This window comes from Tachypleus tridentatus, chromosome 2, assembly GCF_004210375.1.
Source record: "Tachypleus tridentatus isolate NWPU-2018 chromosome 2, ASM421037v1, whole genome shotgun sequence".
Taxonomy (NCBI): domain Eukaryota; kingdom Metazoa; phylum Arthropoda; class Merostomata; order Xiphosura; family Limulidae; genus Tachypleus; species Tachypleus tridentatus.
In genome coordinates this window covers 389,491-407,170 of record NC_134826.1, presented here as the reverse complement: position 1 = coordinate 407,170, position 17,680 = coordinate 389,491, and the positions used below count along the sequence as shown (strand labels likewise).

The 17,680-nt window shown below is 34.6% G+C and overlaps 1 protein-coding gene across 1 annotated transcript; it reads left to right on the top strand.

The window, feature by feature from the left end:
- Positions 1 to 1,277: 1,277 nt before the first annotated feature.
- On the top strand, positions 1,278 to 17,234 carry LOC143237019 (serine/threonine-protein kinase stk11-like). Its single transcript, XM_076475817.1, is given in 7 exon segments — positions 1,278 to 1,294; positions 1,596 to 1,728; positions 4,225 to 4,250; positions 4,252 to 4,359; positions 12,644 to 12,771; positions 15,223 to 15,280; positions 17,090 to 17,234. Coding segments are annotated over 7 exon segments (615 nt in total).
- Positions 17,235 to 17,680: the final 446 nt, after the last annotated feature.

Sequence of the window (17,680 nt, the reverse complement as noted above, 5' to 3'; positions counted from 1 at the left end):
CTTATCTGAAAGAAATTGATTGAAATGCTGTTTGAGTTCCCATCAGTTCATTTACATTGTTCCATGACTTCATCCAACTTTACATGAAGTTTAGTAATATTTCATAACCAGATAAAAGTATTTGAGATGCCTATATGTACATATGGACATAAAAGTAATTGTAGTATTGTCTTCAGCTATCAAATATTTGAGGTAATGAAATAATACCATTTAAGGATCGCTGTTGGTGAAGTCTTGTACTAATCTGACACGAGTGTAGTAGTGAATTTTCTTGAATTCTAGATTGTTCATAAATAATCATTGATTTTCATTGACATCAATAGCATGGGTTTATTACCACACTCATTCACCAGTAGTCAAGATGTCTGTAACTAGTCTTAGTTAATATACAATATTATGCTGCTAAATGCCTCCTTGTGATTTTATTGTTTTTTTCTTTCTGTAGAATGTTTTCTTTTGTTTATGAACTTTTCCTAATGTTTGTTTATATTTAACTTCAGCTAAAAAAATAGCCTTTTTAAATAAAGAGTAGTAGTTGCCACTGTCCTGTTTATTCATTTCGTATATTTTTGTTTCACTGCAAGGCTACAGTGACTGTTATCAAGTATCAGTCATAATCAGATTATATTATCCATTTTATGTCAAAGTTTTGTTTTTAAAATTTCAGCGTTTGGTTTATGTGGGTGTGAAGTTTTGATCATTTTTATTGTATCTGGCTGGAGTTGATTATTTGAAACTGGTTACCAGTCTATAGATGTCTTGTGGATTGAGTGAAACAGGTTTACCAGTCTGTAGGTGTCATGTTGATTGTGCAAAACAGGTTTACCAGTCTATAGGTGTCTTGTTGATTGTGTGAAACAGGTTTATCTTGCTACTAAGAGATTATGATATGGATATACTACAGTTTTAAATCATAAGTACTCATTGTCTGCTTAGGTTCATGTTATCTTTATTTCATTAGGATAGTTTTTCTTTCTTCAGAATGTTTGTATTTTCTTAGCTTCTCTTTTGTACTTTAACACAATTGAACAAACATTTGATTGTCTTTATCATCAAGCTATGGAACTATATGCAATACTTAGTTTCCTCTTGCTACTGGTGAAATAACAAAAGTTTTATATTCATAGCAATGCAGATAATTTTACTTAAAAGAAGGTTTAACTGAGTGAAATTAGAGTTGAATCAGTTGATGTGGAACTTTTCACCTTGCAAATACTGACACAGTAGAAGATTTGAATCCATAGCAGTTGGGGATTTCTCTTGCCTGTGCTGATACAATGGAGGATTTCAATCAGTAAGAATGGGGATGCTTTCCTTTCCAGGTGCTTCATGTAACAAATGTTTTGAGTCTGTGACAGTGATTTTACTTTGCAGCCACTAAGACAAGTGGCTTAAGTTGGTTACAGTGAATACAACTTTAGCAGCTGCTAAGACTATAAGTTTATGATAGAATGCATACTGATGATAAAATACGTGCTGTAAAGTGAATTTCTATATTATGTATTGTTGATAAAAATTTTTAGAATAATTCTATATCAAATTGTGGCTGAGGCAGCATACTGTACCAGATATTATATGGTTGATATCTGTTATAGGTATTTCTGTCAGTTGTTAGATGGTTTGGAGTACTTACACAGTCAAGGAATAATTCACAAAGACATTAAACCAGGAAATCTGCTGTTGACAACTTGTGGAACTTTAAAAATATCTGATCTTGGAGTTGCCGAGGTTTGTTGGATTTTAATGTAGAGACATGAGATCATACTTGGTTATAGGATACAGCAATAAAACTTGTATTTTTACTTTAAAGTTTTTAAGTGCTTAAGTTTTAGTGATTTTGTTAATAGAGCAACTATGTAATATACATTTCTGTAATATTTTGGGAAAATGTTAATAAATGTAATACATGCAAGAAAACATGAAGAGGGCTAGACATCACTAATTTACATGAAGTATGTATCTACAACAAGGTATAAAACCACCAAGATGTCAGTGTTTTACTATGTAATATATATATATAAGATGTAAAAGGATATGACATCAGTGTTTTACTATGCAATATATATAACAAGATATAAAAGGACAAGATATATCAGTGTTTTACTACTTAATATGCCCCCTGCTAGAACAGTGGTATGTCTATGGATTTACAATGCTAAAATCAGGGGTTTGATTCCCCTCGGTGGGCTCAGCAGATAGCTCGATGTGGCTTTGCTAAAAGAAAACACACAAACATAAAAACTATAATATATATAACATAGATATAAAAGGATAAGACATCAGTGTTTTACTGTGTAATATATATAACAAGATATAAAAGGATAAGACATCAGTGTTTTACTGTGTATTATACAGCATGAGATATAAAAGGATAAGACATCAGTGTTTTACTGTGTATTATACAGCATGAGATGTAAAAGGATAAGACATCAGTGTTTTACTGTGTATTATACAGCATGAGATGTAAAAGGATAAGACATCAGTGTTTTACTGTGTATTATACAGCATGAGATGTAAAAGGATAAGACATCAGTGTTTTACTGTGTATTATACAGCATGAGATATAAAAGGATAAGACATCAGTGTTTTACTGTGTATTATACAGCATAAGATATAAAAGGACGAGGCGTCAGTGTTTCACCATGTAACAGATAACAAGAGGTAAAAGGACGAGGCATCAGTGTTTGTACCATGTAACAGATAAGCATGAGATGTAAAAGGACGAGGTGTCGGTGTTTTACCATGTAACAGATAACGAGATGTAAAAGGACAAGGTGTCGGTGTTTTACCATGTAACAGATAACAGATGTAAAAGGACGAGGTACCGGTGTTTTACCATGTAACAGATAACGAGATGTAAAAGGACGAGGCATCAGTGTTTTACCATGTAACAGATAACGAGATGTAAAAGGACGAGGCATCAGTGTTTTACCATGTAACAGATAACGAGATGTAAAAGGACAAGGTGTCGGTGTTTTACCATGTAACAGATAACGAGATGTAAAAAGGATCGAGGCATCAGTGTTTTACCATGTAACAGATAACGAGATGTAAAAGGATCGAGGCATCAGTGTTTTACCATGTAACAGATAACGAGATGTAAAAGGATCGAGGCATCAGTGTTTTACCATGTAACAGATAACCAGATGTAAAAGGACGAGGCATCAGTGTTTTACCATGTAACAGATAACGAGATGTAAAAAGGATCGAGGCATCAGTGTTTTACCATGTAACAGATAACGAGATGTAAAAGGACGAGGCATCAGTGTTTTACCATGTAACAGATAACGAGATGTAAAAGGACGAGGCATCAGTGTTTTACCATGCAACAGATAACGAGATGTAAAAGGACAAGGTGTCGGGTTTTACCACGTAACAGATAACGAGATGTAAAAGGACAAGGTGTCGGTGTTTTACCACCGTAACAGATAACGAGATGTAAAAGGATGAGGCGTTTTGTTTTACCAACGCAACAGATAACGAGATGTAAAAGGATCGAGGTGTCAGCGCTTTGTTTTACCACGAGACAGATAACGAGATGTAAAAGATCCAGGTGTCAGCGCTTTGTTTTACCACGTGACAGATAACGAGATGTAAAAGGATCGAGGTGTCAGCGTTTTGTTTTACCAATGGACAGATAACGAGATGTAAAGGACGAGGTGTCAGCGCTTTGTTTTACCACGTGACAGATAATGAGATGTAAAAGGACGAGGTGTCAGCATTTTGTTTTACCACGTGACAGATAACAAGATGTAAAAGGACGAGGTGTCAGCATTTTGTTTTACCACGTGACAGATAACAAGATGTAAAAGGAGGTGTCAGCGCTTTGTTTTACCAATGTAACAGATAACGAGATGTAAAAGGATCGAGGTGTCAGCGTTTTGTTTTACCATGTAACAGATAACGAGATGTAAAAGGACGAGGTGTCAGCGTTTGTTTTACCATGTAACAGATAACGAGATGTAAAAGGATGAGGTGTCAGTGTTTTGTTTTACCATGTAACAGATAACGAGATGTAAAAGGATCGTTGGTGTTTGACTTTGGAAGAGAAAAGTAGGCAAGGCTACATTGTATGAGAGGTATAACACAAGTAAGTGTTCAAGATGTCAGGGTTTGAAAGTGTAAAAGCTAATCTATGGTGCGTAATTTTTGGAATTTGTTTTAAGATGTTTTTCTTTGTCATATGATTCGATTTTTAAGTACTCTGATCTTTTATTATCTTAGGCTTTAGATAGGTTTGCCAAAGATGATATGCCATACTAGCCAAGGTTCACCAGCATTTCAACCTCCAGAAATAGCCAATGGTCTGGAGTGTTTCTCAGGATTTAAAGTGGATGTTTGGTCCTCAGGTGTAACTCTGTAAGTAATTATGAACTACATGTTTTGTAGATGCTAAATTACATCACTTGTAACATGTATGTAATACAAAACCCAAATATTTAAAAATCTATGAGCAACCGTAGAGGAATGATGTATTTAAATGTGATTAAGAACAAAATAAAAACAATTTTTTTGGTTGTTTACTGATGGTGACAAACTGATTGGGTTATTTGTTTTTTAGTATTTAATATTTAATATAGTATTTAGTATTTTGGTAGACTTGACAAATGTTTGTTATTTCTAATGTTATTTACACTTTGATTATATTGTTTACCTTAACAGGAAATAAAATGCAGAAAGCAAGATATTTTTCTTTTATATATTTGGATGTGCAGTTATCCTGGACTAATTCCTTGCATAGAAGTCTTCATACACTATTGTGGGAAGTGTGTTTATGTGCAAGTGGTTTGACATCTGTGTGATGGTGTTATTTCTTATCAAGCTACAGTACCACTTCTGTAACTCCTAAAAGCACATTAATTAATATTTTTTGAATGTGTGAAGAGCTGTTTGTATAACATTCCACAACTTCTACTCCATTTGAGTATCAATGTTTCAGTTGAATTTAGTTTTACTTTCTTATGTGGAGGGCAAACAGTTTCTTGTATGTAGAGATACAGTCTTGCATGATTTCTGATGTTTGTTCTCCTGTAGTTGACTTGTAGGAGGTCAAAGGCAGACTGGTGAGAACTTAGGATATTTTTCCAGAACCTTCTTGTACTGGACAATTTGTATGCACATTTTCATGTTTTGAGTGTTTCTGTGGATGATGACTCGTCATTTTCCTCATACGAAGAAACTAGTTCATCTGATTACCTGGTCCTTCTATTTTTGGCAAACATTGCTGTGCATGCTAGAGGGTTTTCACATCAGTTAAAGAGGATGTTGCCGTGCTTTCTATTCCTTGGATTAGCATGCTTTGGCTTTCCACTGCTTTAGCATCCTTATATTTGTCTGTCACTTACGACAGTTTTACATCTGTGTTTGAGGCCTATATTAATTCTCTTGTTCAAACTTCAGCGAATCTTAGTCACTTACTGGTTTTCATTTTAGTTTGGTTATTTGTTTCTCTCCTTCATGTCCTGGTTGTTTTGTTGATGGGATCTTTTGGAGAGAGTTTTCCTTCCTGTTTTGGAAGACCATAGAGTGAGTTACCTCCAATCTTAGGGTTGTTTATTACTGGTTTACAGCATCTCCTATATGCATTTCCAGGCATCCTGCTTTGGTGACATGATCCATTGGAACTCAAGTGATTCTGACCTTATTAGTGAGGATCATCCTGCATGATGGAGTCAGATTTTGCATTGGTTCCTACCTTATGGAGGCAGGTCCTGTGGGGTCTTATCACAGAGGATTTGTGTCAGTATAGGAGACATTCATCACAAATTGTTTTATCATTCAAATTCTTTTGGGTGGATTGGTCATTCATTTCATGTCTCCTTCTCCATTGCCTTTGATGCTGATTGGCTCGCTACTCTCCATGGACCATATTACATCCAACCATTGAACACAAGCCATCTACAATCTTCTGCACCAGGAGACCATAGAGTGAGTTACCTCCTATCTTAGCATTGTTTATTCCTGGCTGTTTGTAGTACTAAAATGAAAAAGGTGATTGGCAGCCAGCCATTAATTTTGCTTGTCCCGTTTGCTTCCTCCAGCTTCCTCAGTTTGCAGTGGAGTTATTCTTTTCCTATGGTGGTTTTTGTCACAGAGGTGTACATTCATATCCCAGCCAATGTCTTCAAAGTTTTATCTCAGTCTTGTGCACTACAACCAGGTTTTACAGTTTTATGTTTTAACATTTGGCCATGTGTTTTGTTGTTTTGCCAGAATCTTTAGCATGCCATTTTCACTTAGCATTCACACTGGTAATTACATCTGGCTTCTTCTCTTACCATTTGGCAGAACTGTGCTTTCAACCTGTGGTAGCAGAAGCTGTGATGGCCGGGTTTCTTATGAAAGCAAAGGAGAAGTTTATTCATACTTCCACACTTTTAATATGAGCTGGAAGGTTGTTCTTCACATACAGGGTCACATGGGGGGGGGGGCATTCACTGGTCATTTCAGGACCAGTGGAACTTTCAAACAGATGTGCTACATTGTCAGATTTCAGTTTCCTCATTCTTGGCTGGTGATTGGACAGAAATAACATAATAGTAGGTATACTTCTACTGCTTTCATGGTTGGGGTTACATCTATTCACAGATGCTTCTTGTTATGGGGTGGGGTGCTTGATTTGAAAATATGGTATTAAAGGAACCTTTGATAGTAGATGAAGCTTCTCTCATCAATTTCTTACAACTTTTAAACAGTTCAATAGGGTTTCATTGTTGAGAGGGTAGGTGGTATTGTTCCATTTGGACAATTTCACAGTAGTCTTATACATTTCAAAGCAAGGTGGCACTCCAGGTCTCTTTATTTTTGACCAGTAGATTTTCTTTCTTAAGTACACAACCATTAGATTGTTCTCCTTGCTTGTCATGTTCCAGAGATAATTACTCTAGTGGCTAACCAATTCTCTCCTCTGCAGAGCTCTTCCTATGGAATGGATGCACCATATTCAAGTTTTTCATTGAATCTACCTAAGGACATCACAGATTGATGCTTTTATCATATACTGGAATGCTTGGCTTCCATCTGCCCAGCCACCAGTACCTCCCCCTTTGGCAGTGCAAGAAGATGCTGTTAGCCAAGATTGGACTGGTGTTCATCTGTATACATTTCTCTCAGTTCATCTGCTCTCAAGGTTTTGGCCCCAATTCACTCAGTCCTATCAAGTTCTTCTAGTGGTACCATATTTGCTGTGTGAGCCCTTGTTTCCTCTTCTCTGTTTTCTTTAGGATAGTCAATCTCTTCCCTGACCAAAACTCTGACTGATGTTGACATGATACATTTGTCCTCTGTTGGTCAATATTCTTCAACTTCACACCTGTTGTTTATGCAGTCCAATCCAAATCATTGGAATTGACATCTTGAGTGGTTACCCTGTGATTTATTTTTTGTCAGTGGTCTTTCACATGTGGGTTTGATTCTATACATCCCACTGTGCCACACGGAAATTTTTGGCATGATTGTTTCACTCTGTTGTCTGTTGCCTTATATGTAATTGTGTTGTCAGCTGCTTTTAGTTTAGAGAAGAAAATGCGTTTTGAGTCCCCAGTTTTCTCATTACTACTGAAATAATTCTGGGTTATCTGCTCATGTTACCTTTTCCAAGTTCTTAATAGTGGTTCTTCATGCATTGTCATGTACACCTTTGGGGTCATGTACACAGAACACTGCACCATTTGAACAAGGTTTTTTGTATCCAGACAAGCTTTTTCTACCTAAAAATGTAGTAGCTAGGAAAGAGATAAGGCATTCACTTTTATTTATTGTCGCTCCATTTTCCATTTATACAATAGTTGGATCCAGATCATCTTATGTCTTGTTTCAGTTCTCACAGGTTACACAGGCATACTGAAGCATTTTGGGTCTCTCATCACCAGTTTTTCCTGTTGGGATTCTTGTGTATCACATGACTTATTCCCTGTCATTATGACATGTTGGTTCTGATATCTTTGGTCCATCACTGAAGGAGTGTATACTTCTTCAAGTTTCATCTACTGAAGTTTGACATATATCAATGTCCTTGGCAACTCAGTTTTTCTGGTCCACTGGAGGACATTGTACAGGCTTGTACTTGGACCACACCTTTATGGAACTATTTACATGATTTATCACTCTCCTGCTTGGATGAATTTCTCATCCTCCTTGACTCTTTACTAAGTCCAGTTTAATTTGGACAGAGATGAGTATTTTATTTGTTTTGTGCTTCTCAGGGACCTCCTTATTTGGATCCAACTCAGTGATGGGAGATTCCTGGTCAGGTATTTTCTATAAATCTGCACTTTTGATGAGATTGGTGTTCCAAATGACCCACCTTGGCACTTTCTGGGTGGGGAACATTTCTGTGTCAGATATATACTATACTGGATTGCCACTGATGGACTATTATCAGTAAAATATATAGGGCCTTTTTTCATCACTGCTAACTCTTATATTAAAGAAATTGGAGTTGATTTACTACTATAAGCAGGGAACATGGTTCACTTATTGCACTGTCTCTGAAGTAATGTTCTACAGGTCTTCCCATTGTTAGTTCCCTCCTCTCTTCTAGTGAAACTAGGGAGTCTTTACTAGTTGCTGAAGTGGCAGACAGAGGTATACTCCTCTTGAGTGATGCTTGTACTCTATTATACTTGAGAAAAGTGGGTAAAGCTGATTACCCTCCATTCTTAACCCCAGATGGTTTTCCAGATATCTGGTAAGGAGCTGGACCAGCCTATGTGAGAGCCTCCTTTTAATTCCAGTTTAGAGATGATACTTTGTTGTTTATTTGTGTGAAAGTGGCCCTTCTTTTTTTGGTCATTCTTTTACTTTTCATGATCATGGCAAGGGTCCTTGACTTCTAATTTTGTATGCAGGATGTCACCTCTAAAGAGTTGAGGGTCCTTGACTACTTCTAATTTTGTATGGAAGATGACACCTCCAAGAGTTGAGGGTCCTTGACTTTAATTTTGTATGCAGGATGTCACCTCCAAAAGTCGAGGGTCCTTGACTTCTTTTAATTTTGTATGCAGGGTGTCACCTCCAAGAGTCGAGGGTCCTTGACTTCTTTTAATTTTGTATGCAGGGTGTCACCTCCAAGAGTCGAGGGTCCTTCACTTTTAATTTTGTATGCAGGGTGTCACCTCCAAGAGTCGAGGGTCCTTGACTTCTTTTAATTATGTATGCAGGGTGTCACCTCCAAGAGTCGAGGGTCCTTCACTTTTAATTTTGTATGCAGGGTGTCACCTCCAAGAGTCGAGGGTCCTTGACTTCTTTTAATTATGTATGCAGGGTGTCACCTCCAAGAGTCGAGGGTCCTTGACTTCTTTTAATTTTGTATGCAGGGTGTCACCTCCAAGAGTCGAGGGTCCTTGACTTCTTTTAATTTTGTATGCAGGGTGTCACCTCCAAGAGTCGAGGGTCCTTGACTTCTTTTAATTTTGTATGCAGGGTGTCACCTCCAAGAGTCGGGGTCCTTGACTTCTTTTAATTTTGTATGCAGGTGTCACCTCCAAGAGTCGAGGGTCCTTGACTTCTTTTAATTATGTATGCAGGGTGTCACCTCCAAAAGTCGAGGGTCCTTGACTTCTTTTAATTTTGTATGCAGGGTGTCACCTCCAAAAGTCGAGGGTCCTTGACTTCTTTTAATTTTGTATGCAGGGTGTCACCTCCAAGAGTCGAGGGTCCTTGACTTCTTTCTAATTTTGTATGCAGGGTGTCACCTCCAAGAGTCGAGGGTCCTTGACTTCTTCTAATTTTGTATGCAGGGTGTCACCTCCAAGAGTCGAGGGTCCTTGACTTCTTCTAATTTTGTATGCAGGGTGTCACCTCCAAGAGTCGAGGGTCCTTGACTTCTTCTAATTTTGTATGCAGGGTGTCACCTCCAAGAGTCGAGGGTCCTTGACTTCTTCTAATTTTGTATGCAGGGTGTCACCTCCAAGAGTCGAGGGTCCTTGACTTCTTCTAATTTTGTATGCAGGGTGTCACCTCCAAGAGTCGAGGGTCCTTGACTTTTAATTTTGTATGTAGGGTGTCACCTCAAAGAATTGAGGGTCCTTGACTTCTTCTAATTTTGTATGCAGGGTGTCACCTCCAAGAGTGAGGGTCCTTGACTTCTTCTAATTTTGTATGTAGGGTGTCACCTCAAAGAATCGAGGGTCCTTGACTTCTTCTAATTTTGTATGCAGGTGTCACCTCCAAGAGTTGAGGATCCTCGACTTCGATTGTTCCACATTCTCCTCATTATCCCAGGGGCAGGAGGTGCTGCACCTGTTTTTAAGGATAATAAAGTTAGGATTTTGGTTTGTAATTCCAGACTGGAGGATCTGTGTTTCTTCAGGTTGAGTGAGTTTTGAATTGACCTTGTAATTTCTAGTTTGGTTTGTTAGTTTGGTGGCTTGCATGTAACATTCTTTAACTCTCAGGTTGGTTACCTGGGCACGTAATTCAGAGTGTGGTTTCTTACATTTTGTGCTCCTTCAGGTTGGAGTGTGGGTTTTGTTGGCTTTGGTGTTGCTTGCCTTCTCTCCATAATTTTGATGGTGTGTCATGCAACTTTCTGTAACGTTCAGTTTGACTTCCCTTAATGTCATATTTCTGTTATAAAAGTATATCATACTGTGAACCACATGCTTTGGCTACTACATCATGGATTTGGTTCTTTGTCTCCATAGCCTTCTCTTTCTAATGATGAGATGTGGAACATCACCTGGACAAATCCTGTAATAATGAACAATATTGACTGTAGTCAGTTGGCTTTTACTCTGGTAAAAAAATGTACCTGTTCCAAAAGCACACACTCTCACTAATGTGCTTTGTTATATCTCAGTTTTGCACACCTGTGTTTTTCTATATAGATCCTTGCCCATGTAGTGTGTTAGCTAAAGTGTTTTGATGTGTACAGTTTCTTATAAAAAATGTACCTCTTCTGTCACTACTTCTCCCTGTGTTTGAGTTTAACGAGGGTTTATGTCCATTTTGGACATGGTGATGTAGGTAGAGAGAGTCCAAAAACTAAACTTGTTATGAGTAATATTGTGAGGGTATAAAGACTAGTGTAAGTAAAGTAGAATTCATACCAATGATTAGACTGGTAAAAAAAGATATAAAGACTGGTGTAAGTAAAGTAGAATTCATACCAATGATTAGACTTGTAAAAAAAGATATAAAGACTGGTGTAAGTAAAGTAGAATTCATACCAATGATTAGACTGGTAAAAAAAGATATAAAGACTAGTGTAAGTAAAGTAGAATTCATACCAATGATTAGACTGGTAAAAAAGATATAAAGACTGGTGTAAGTAAAGTAGAATTCATACCAATGATTAGACTGGTAAAAAAAGATATAAAGACTAGTGTAAGTAAAGTAGAGTTCATACCGATGATTAGACTGGTAAAAAAAGATATAAAGACTAGTGTAAATAAAGTAGAGTTCTTACCAATGATTAGACTGGTAAAAAAAAAAAAAAGATATAAAGACTAGTGTAAGTAAAGTAGAATTCATACCAATGATTAGACTGGTAAAAAAAAGATATAAAGACTAGTGTAAGTAAAGTAGAATTCATACCAATGATTACTGGTACTGGATATAAAGAAGTGTAAGATATAAAGACTAGTGTAAGTAAAGTAGAATTCATACCAATGATTAGACTGGTAAAAAAAGATATAAAGACTAAGTGCAAGTAAAGTAGAATTCATACCAATGATTAGACTGGTAAAAAAAGATATAAAGACTAGTGTAAGTAAAGTAGAATTCATACCAATGATTAGACTGGTAAAAATATAAAGATATAAAGACTAGTGTAAGTAAAGTAGAAGTTCATACCAATGATTAGACTGGTAAAAAAAGATATAAAGACTAGTGTAAGTAAAGTAGAATTCATACCAATGATTAGACTGGTAAAAAAAGATATAAAGACTAGTGTAAGTAAAGTAGAATTCTTACCAATGATTAGACTGGTAAAAAAAGATATAAAGACTAGTGTAAATAAAGTAGAGTTCTTACCAATGATTAGACTGGTAAAAAAAGATATAAAGACTAGTGTAAGTAAAGTAGAGTTCATACCAATGATTAGACTGGTAAAAAAAGATATAAAGACTAGTGTAAGTAAAGTAGAATTCATACCAATGATTAGACTGGTAAAAAAAAAGATATAAAGACTAGTGTAAGTAAAGTAGAATTCTTACCAATGATTAGACTGGTAAAAAAGATATAAAGACTAGTGTAAGTAAAGTAGAGTTCTTACCAATGATTAGACTGGTAAAAAAAGATATAAAGACTAGTGTAAGTAAAGTAGAATTCATACCAATGATTAGACTGGTAAAAAAAGATATAAAGACTAGAAAGTTTCATACCAATGATTAGACTGGTAAAAAAGATATAAAGACTAGTGTAAGTAAAGTAGAATTCATACCAATGATTAGACTGGTAAAAAAGATATAAAGACTAGTGCAAGTAAAGTAGAGTTCTTACCAATGATTAGACTGGTAAAAAAGATAAAGATCTTACCAATGATTAGACTGGTAAAAAAAGGATAAAGCTAAACAGTGAGAGGACATAAGAATTATGTAAACCTTTGTGCATTGCTACTCCAAAGTACTGAACGTAATGTGAAAGTTAAGGTAAACATGTTAGTCATATATGTTTGTTTACTTACATTTTATCTTTTCAGATTTAATATCACAACAGGAAAGTATCCATTTGAAGGAGATAACATATACAAGTTATTTGAAAATATAGGTAAAGGAGAATTTACAATACCAGATGAAATAGATCAATTATTACAGGGATTATTACAAGGTGAGATTGTACTAAATATGCTGTAAGTATTTTATGTTTCATATAAAGTTGAATGTTAATAAAGGATGTCTGAAATAATGTACATTCTGTTTCTGATAAGGTTTTATATATGAACAAAATTTTCAGTGTCTGATAAGTATGTCATTCTCTAAACATACATTCTGTCTTCATTATTTCAAAGTGATAGATCCAGTGGAGTTATTAAACCAAACAATAATAGTCATATCTTTGCATTTAGTTATGAAACAATGCTAAAGTATTGTTTTTCAAAGTTGAGTTTGAATAGTGTGATTATAAATTAATCTGTTTTAACTCTCAACCTCTGTTTTTGGCTTGCATTTAAAAAACTACATTTGATTACATAATATTATACTAAGAATTAGCTTTATCTTTACATTAGTTGTTGAAGAAGGTAATTTACACTTCAGTGGTGCCAAGTATGGTGCTTTTTTTAAATAAGTTAACCTGGTAATTTAGAAACATGTTGATAGATGTTTTACTAACACAAGAAATGTGTGTACCATAGTGATGTCACTGTCAAGTGTCTACAATATTGATGTCACTTGTGTGCAGTGTTGTCACTGTCAAATTTAAAAAATTCCATCAATTTGAGACATTCCATGAGCTGAGTGTTTAGTTTTTTCTCTGGTTGTATATCTTTGTACGTTATACATCTTGTCTGATTAACTTGTAATGTTCGTTTTCTGAGTCCATGAATTTATTCAAACAAATTACATATTTTTAATTTCTACCTTTTTCGTAGAGTACATGCATATTGTAAGTTTTGCCAGTCTGTAAAATAATGGCAAATGATATACCAGCTGTACTTTAAGGACTGTTTTCACCTGTACCTACTAGATTAGTACAGTTGATTGGTAACAACAATATTATATACCAGCTGTACTTTAAGGACTGTTTTTACCTGTACCTACTAGATTAGTACAGTTGATTGGTAACAACAAAATGATATACCAGCTGTACTTTAAGGACTGTTTTCACCTGTACCTACTAGATTAGTACAGTTGATTGGTAACAACAAAATGATACACCAGCTGTACTTTAAGGACTGTTTTCACCTGTACCTACTAGATTAGTACAGTTGATTGATAACAACAAAATGATATACTAGCTGTACTTTAAGGACTGTTTTCACCTGTACCTACTCTATTAGTACAGTTGATTGGTAACAACAAAATGATATACCAGCTGTACTTTAAGGACTGTTTTCACCTGTACCTACTAGATTAGTACAGTTGATTGGTAACAACAAAATGATATACCAGCTGTACTTTAAGGACTGTTTTCACCTGTACCTACTAGATTAGTACAGTTGATTGGTAACAACAAAATGATATACCAGCTGTACTTTAAGGACTGTTTTCACCTGTACCTACTAGATTAGTACAGTTGATTGGTAACAACAAATGATACACTAGCTGTACTTTAAGGACTGTTTTCACCTGTACCTACTAGATTAGTACAGTTGATTGGTAACAACAAAATGATACACCAGCTGTACTTTAAGGACTGTTTTCACCTGTACCTACTAGATTAGTACAGTTGATTGGTAACAACAAAATGATACACCAGCTGTACTTTAAGGACTGTTTTCACCTGTACCTACTAGATTAGTACAGTTGATTGATAACAACAAAATGATATACCAGCTGTACTTTAAGGACTGTTTTCACCTGTACCTACTCTATTAGTACAGTTGATTGGTAACAACAAAATAATACACTAGCTGTACTTTAAGGACTGTTTTCACCTGTACCTACTCTATTAGTACAGTTGATTGGTAACAACAAAATGATACACCAGCTGTACTTTAAGGACTGTTTTACCTGTACCTACAAGATTAGTACAGTTGATTGGTAACAACAAAATGATATACCAGCTGTACTTTAAGGACTGTTTTCACCTGTACCTACTAGATTAGTACAGTTGATTGGTAACAACAAAATGATACACCAGCTGTACTTTAAGGACTGTTTTCACCTGTACCTACTAGATTAGTACAGTTGATTGGTAACAACAAAATAATACACCAGCTGTACTTTAAGGACTGTTTTCACCTGTACCTACTAGATTAGTACAGTTGATTGGTAACAACAAAATGATATACCAGCTGTACTTTAAGGACTGTTTTCACCTGTACCTACTAGATTAGTACAGTTGATTGGTAACAACAAAATGATATACTAGCTGTACTTTAAGGACTGTTTTCACCTGTACCTACTCTATTAGTACAGTTGATTGGTAACAACAAAATGATATACCAGCTGTACTTTAAGGACTGTTTTCACCTGTACCTACGAGATTAGTACAGTTGATTGGTAATGACAGTATTTTTTTCTTGTATGATGAACAAGATGTTGCTTTTGTTTCTTTTGCAGTGTTTTATAAGTGTTTTGAAGGTATATTTTTTAGTAATTAATTGAATATTTGCAGGTATGCTACAGAAAGATCCTCAACATAGGCTGGCTATTAAACAGATAAGACAACATGAGTGAGTAAAAGAAAAGATTTTTTATAAGACATTGGATTCTTTATATTGCTGAAACGGGAACAGTGTTATATTAGTACTAGTTCTGATTTTGAATGTTGAACAAAAATAATTTATTTAGCTAAAAACTTTATCACAGAAATGTGATTAAAATATTTTGTAGAAAATAAATTAATAGTTTCAGTTCATAATTTCAAAAAAAAAATTCTTTAAAAAAAAGAAATAGTATGAAAAATCTGGAAAATTGGTAAAAACGTTTTGTGTTTAAACCATTATTTGTGTCAACTTTTGTATCCAAGAATACTGACCTTTAATTGTTAGTTATTATAACTACCGATATGTATTTAGTGTCTGGCAATAAATGATAACTACCTATATGTATTTAGTACCTGGCACAAATGACAATAACAATTGCATTGTTTCACATACGTGATGTGACATGGTAATTTTATCATTAATTTTTCTTTTGAAGTAAACATTGAAAATAATTTCTTTTCTGAGAAGGATAACGTTGAAACATTTCCATAGTGTAAAACGTGTGGTTTACTTGAAATTTGCTGTAGAATTTTTCATACGTGACACGAACTTTAATTTAAATCAAAATTTCTTATAACCTGTTAGGTATTAATCTTGTCTTTTTAGTAATTTTCAGGTAATGATTATCTCAACATGGACTTGGTCAATTTGACCACCCACATGACCTATTTATACTCATTTAGAGTCTTTATAGATTTAATACTTCTAACGTTCAATATAGTGTGTATATCTTTACAAAATTTTGCAGTCTTTCAGTTAATATCACAAGTCATATTTTTGTTTCATTGAAGTCTTTTTAAAAAAAACTAAAAGATTTGTCTATGAATATATTGAGCATTTGCTTTGAATAGTTTGTGTGAAAAGTACTTTTCATTTTAAGATTAAAATACCTTTTCTCATTTGAAAAAATCTGATTTTGTTTGTGTAAACCCTAAATCTTCCTAAATACATTTAACATTTTTTACTAAATATAAATTTATATTTTATCTGCTATTTTCTGTACCCCATCTGTGTACAAGATCAGTCAATTTGACCAACCTCGTAACCAATCAAAATAAATGTAAATTACCATTTTTTCTTCTTTCTAGAGTAACTTTAAATTGTAACATGAAACTGGATTAACTTAACCTAAGTAGCTTTAAGTTCCTAACAGATACATCTAATAATAATTAAATTTTATTGCCCTTTGAAACATATTTAACTCCATATCTGGTCCAATATAAGTCACTCAGGAACAGATAAGCTATTAAATTACATTACTTGCAAGCTGCTTGCATGTGTGTCTCATGAAACATCTTTATTATATTATTAATGTTACCTAACCTGCTCTGAATTAACCTAAAAATATTTCTATTTTTACATTTTAGTTTCTTTTATAATAATGAACAAAGAGTAAACAATAAATAAAGTAATTACTGGGTCCTTTGTTTTTTGCTGTCAGATGTTGATGACAATTAATCCTACCTTTTTATACTAATAGCATTACTGCACTGAAAATTTTTTAATAAATTAAATAACATACTGTAATATAAATATACTGCACATTAGAGATTCTCTTACTGTTTGTTACTTTATAAATTGTTTTGAGTTATGTTTCTTGTTTCACCTGATTTTGTTACCACGTTGTACATCATCAAGGGTAAAAGAAATATACATTGAAATGTTTGGAGAGTGACAAATTATAAATAACTGGTTCATAGCTTCTTTAAACCCAAATTTGTTCAGTAATAACTAACTGTTAAGTCTTTTCTTTAAAATTTGTTAATATCTTTGTAGTTGGGTGAGAAAGAAACACCCTCGGATTACACAGGAGGTGTGTATTCCTCATCATGTAAGTGGTGATGAATTTCGAAGTATGTCAGTCATTCCCTATCTTCAGGACTTACATTGTGGACCTGAAGAAGGTGACTTACTTCTCTAAATATAACATCAGAGGAATACATCACAGAACACGATCTTCAAGGTAAGTCTTGTATAAGAAAAGTTTTCTTACTTCTCTATACTTTGTTATGTAACTTATGGTCACTCTCCTGTCTGTATGTTCTTTTGTTATATAACTTATGGTCACTCTTCTGTCTGTATGTTCTTTTGTTATATAACTTATGGTCACTCTTCTGTCTGTATGTTCTTTTGTTATATAACTTATGGTCACTCTCCTGTCTGTATGTTATTTTGTTATATAACTTATGGTCACTCTCCTGTCTGTATGTTATTTTGTTATTGTTATATAACTTATGGTCACTCTCCTGTCTGTATGTTATATTGTTATATAACTTATGGTCACTCTCCTGTCTGTATGTTATTTTGTTATATAAATTATGGTCACTCTCCTGTCTGTATGTTATATTGTTATATAACTTATGGTCA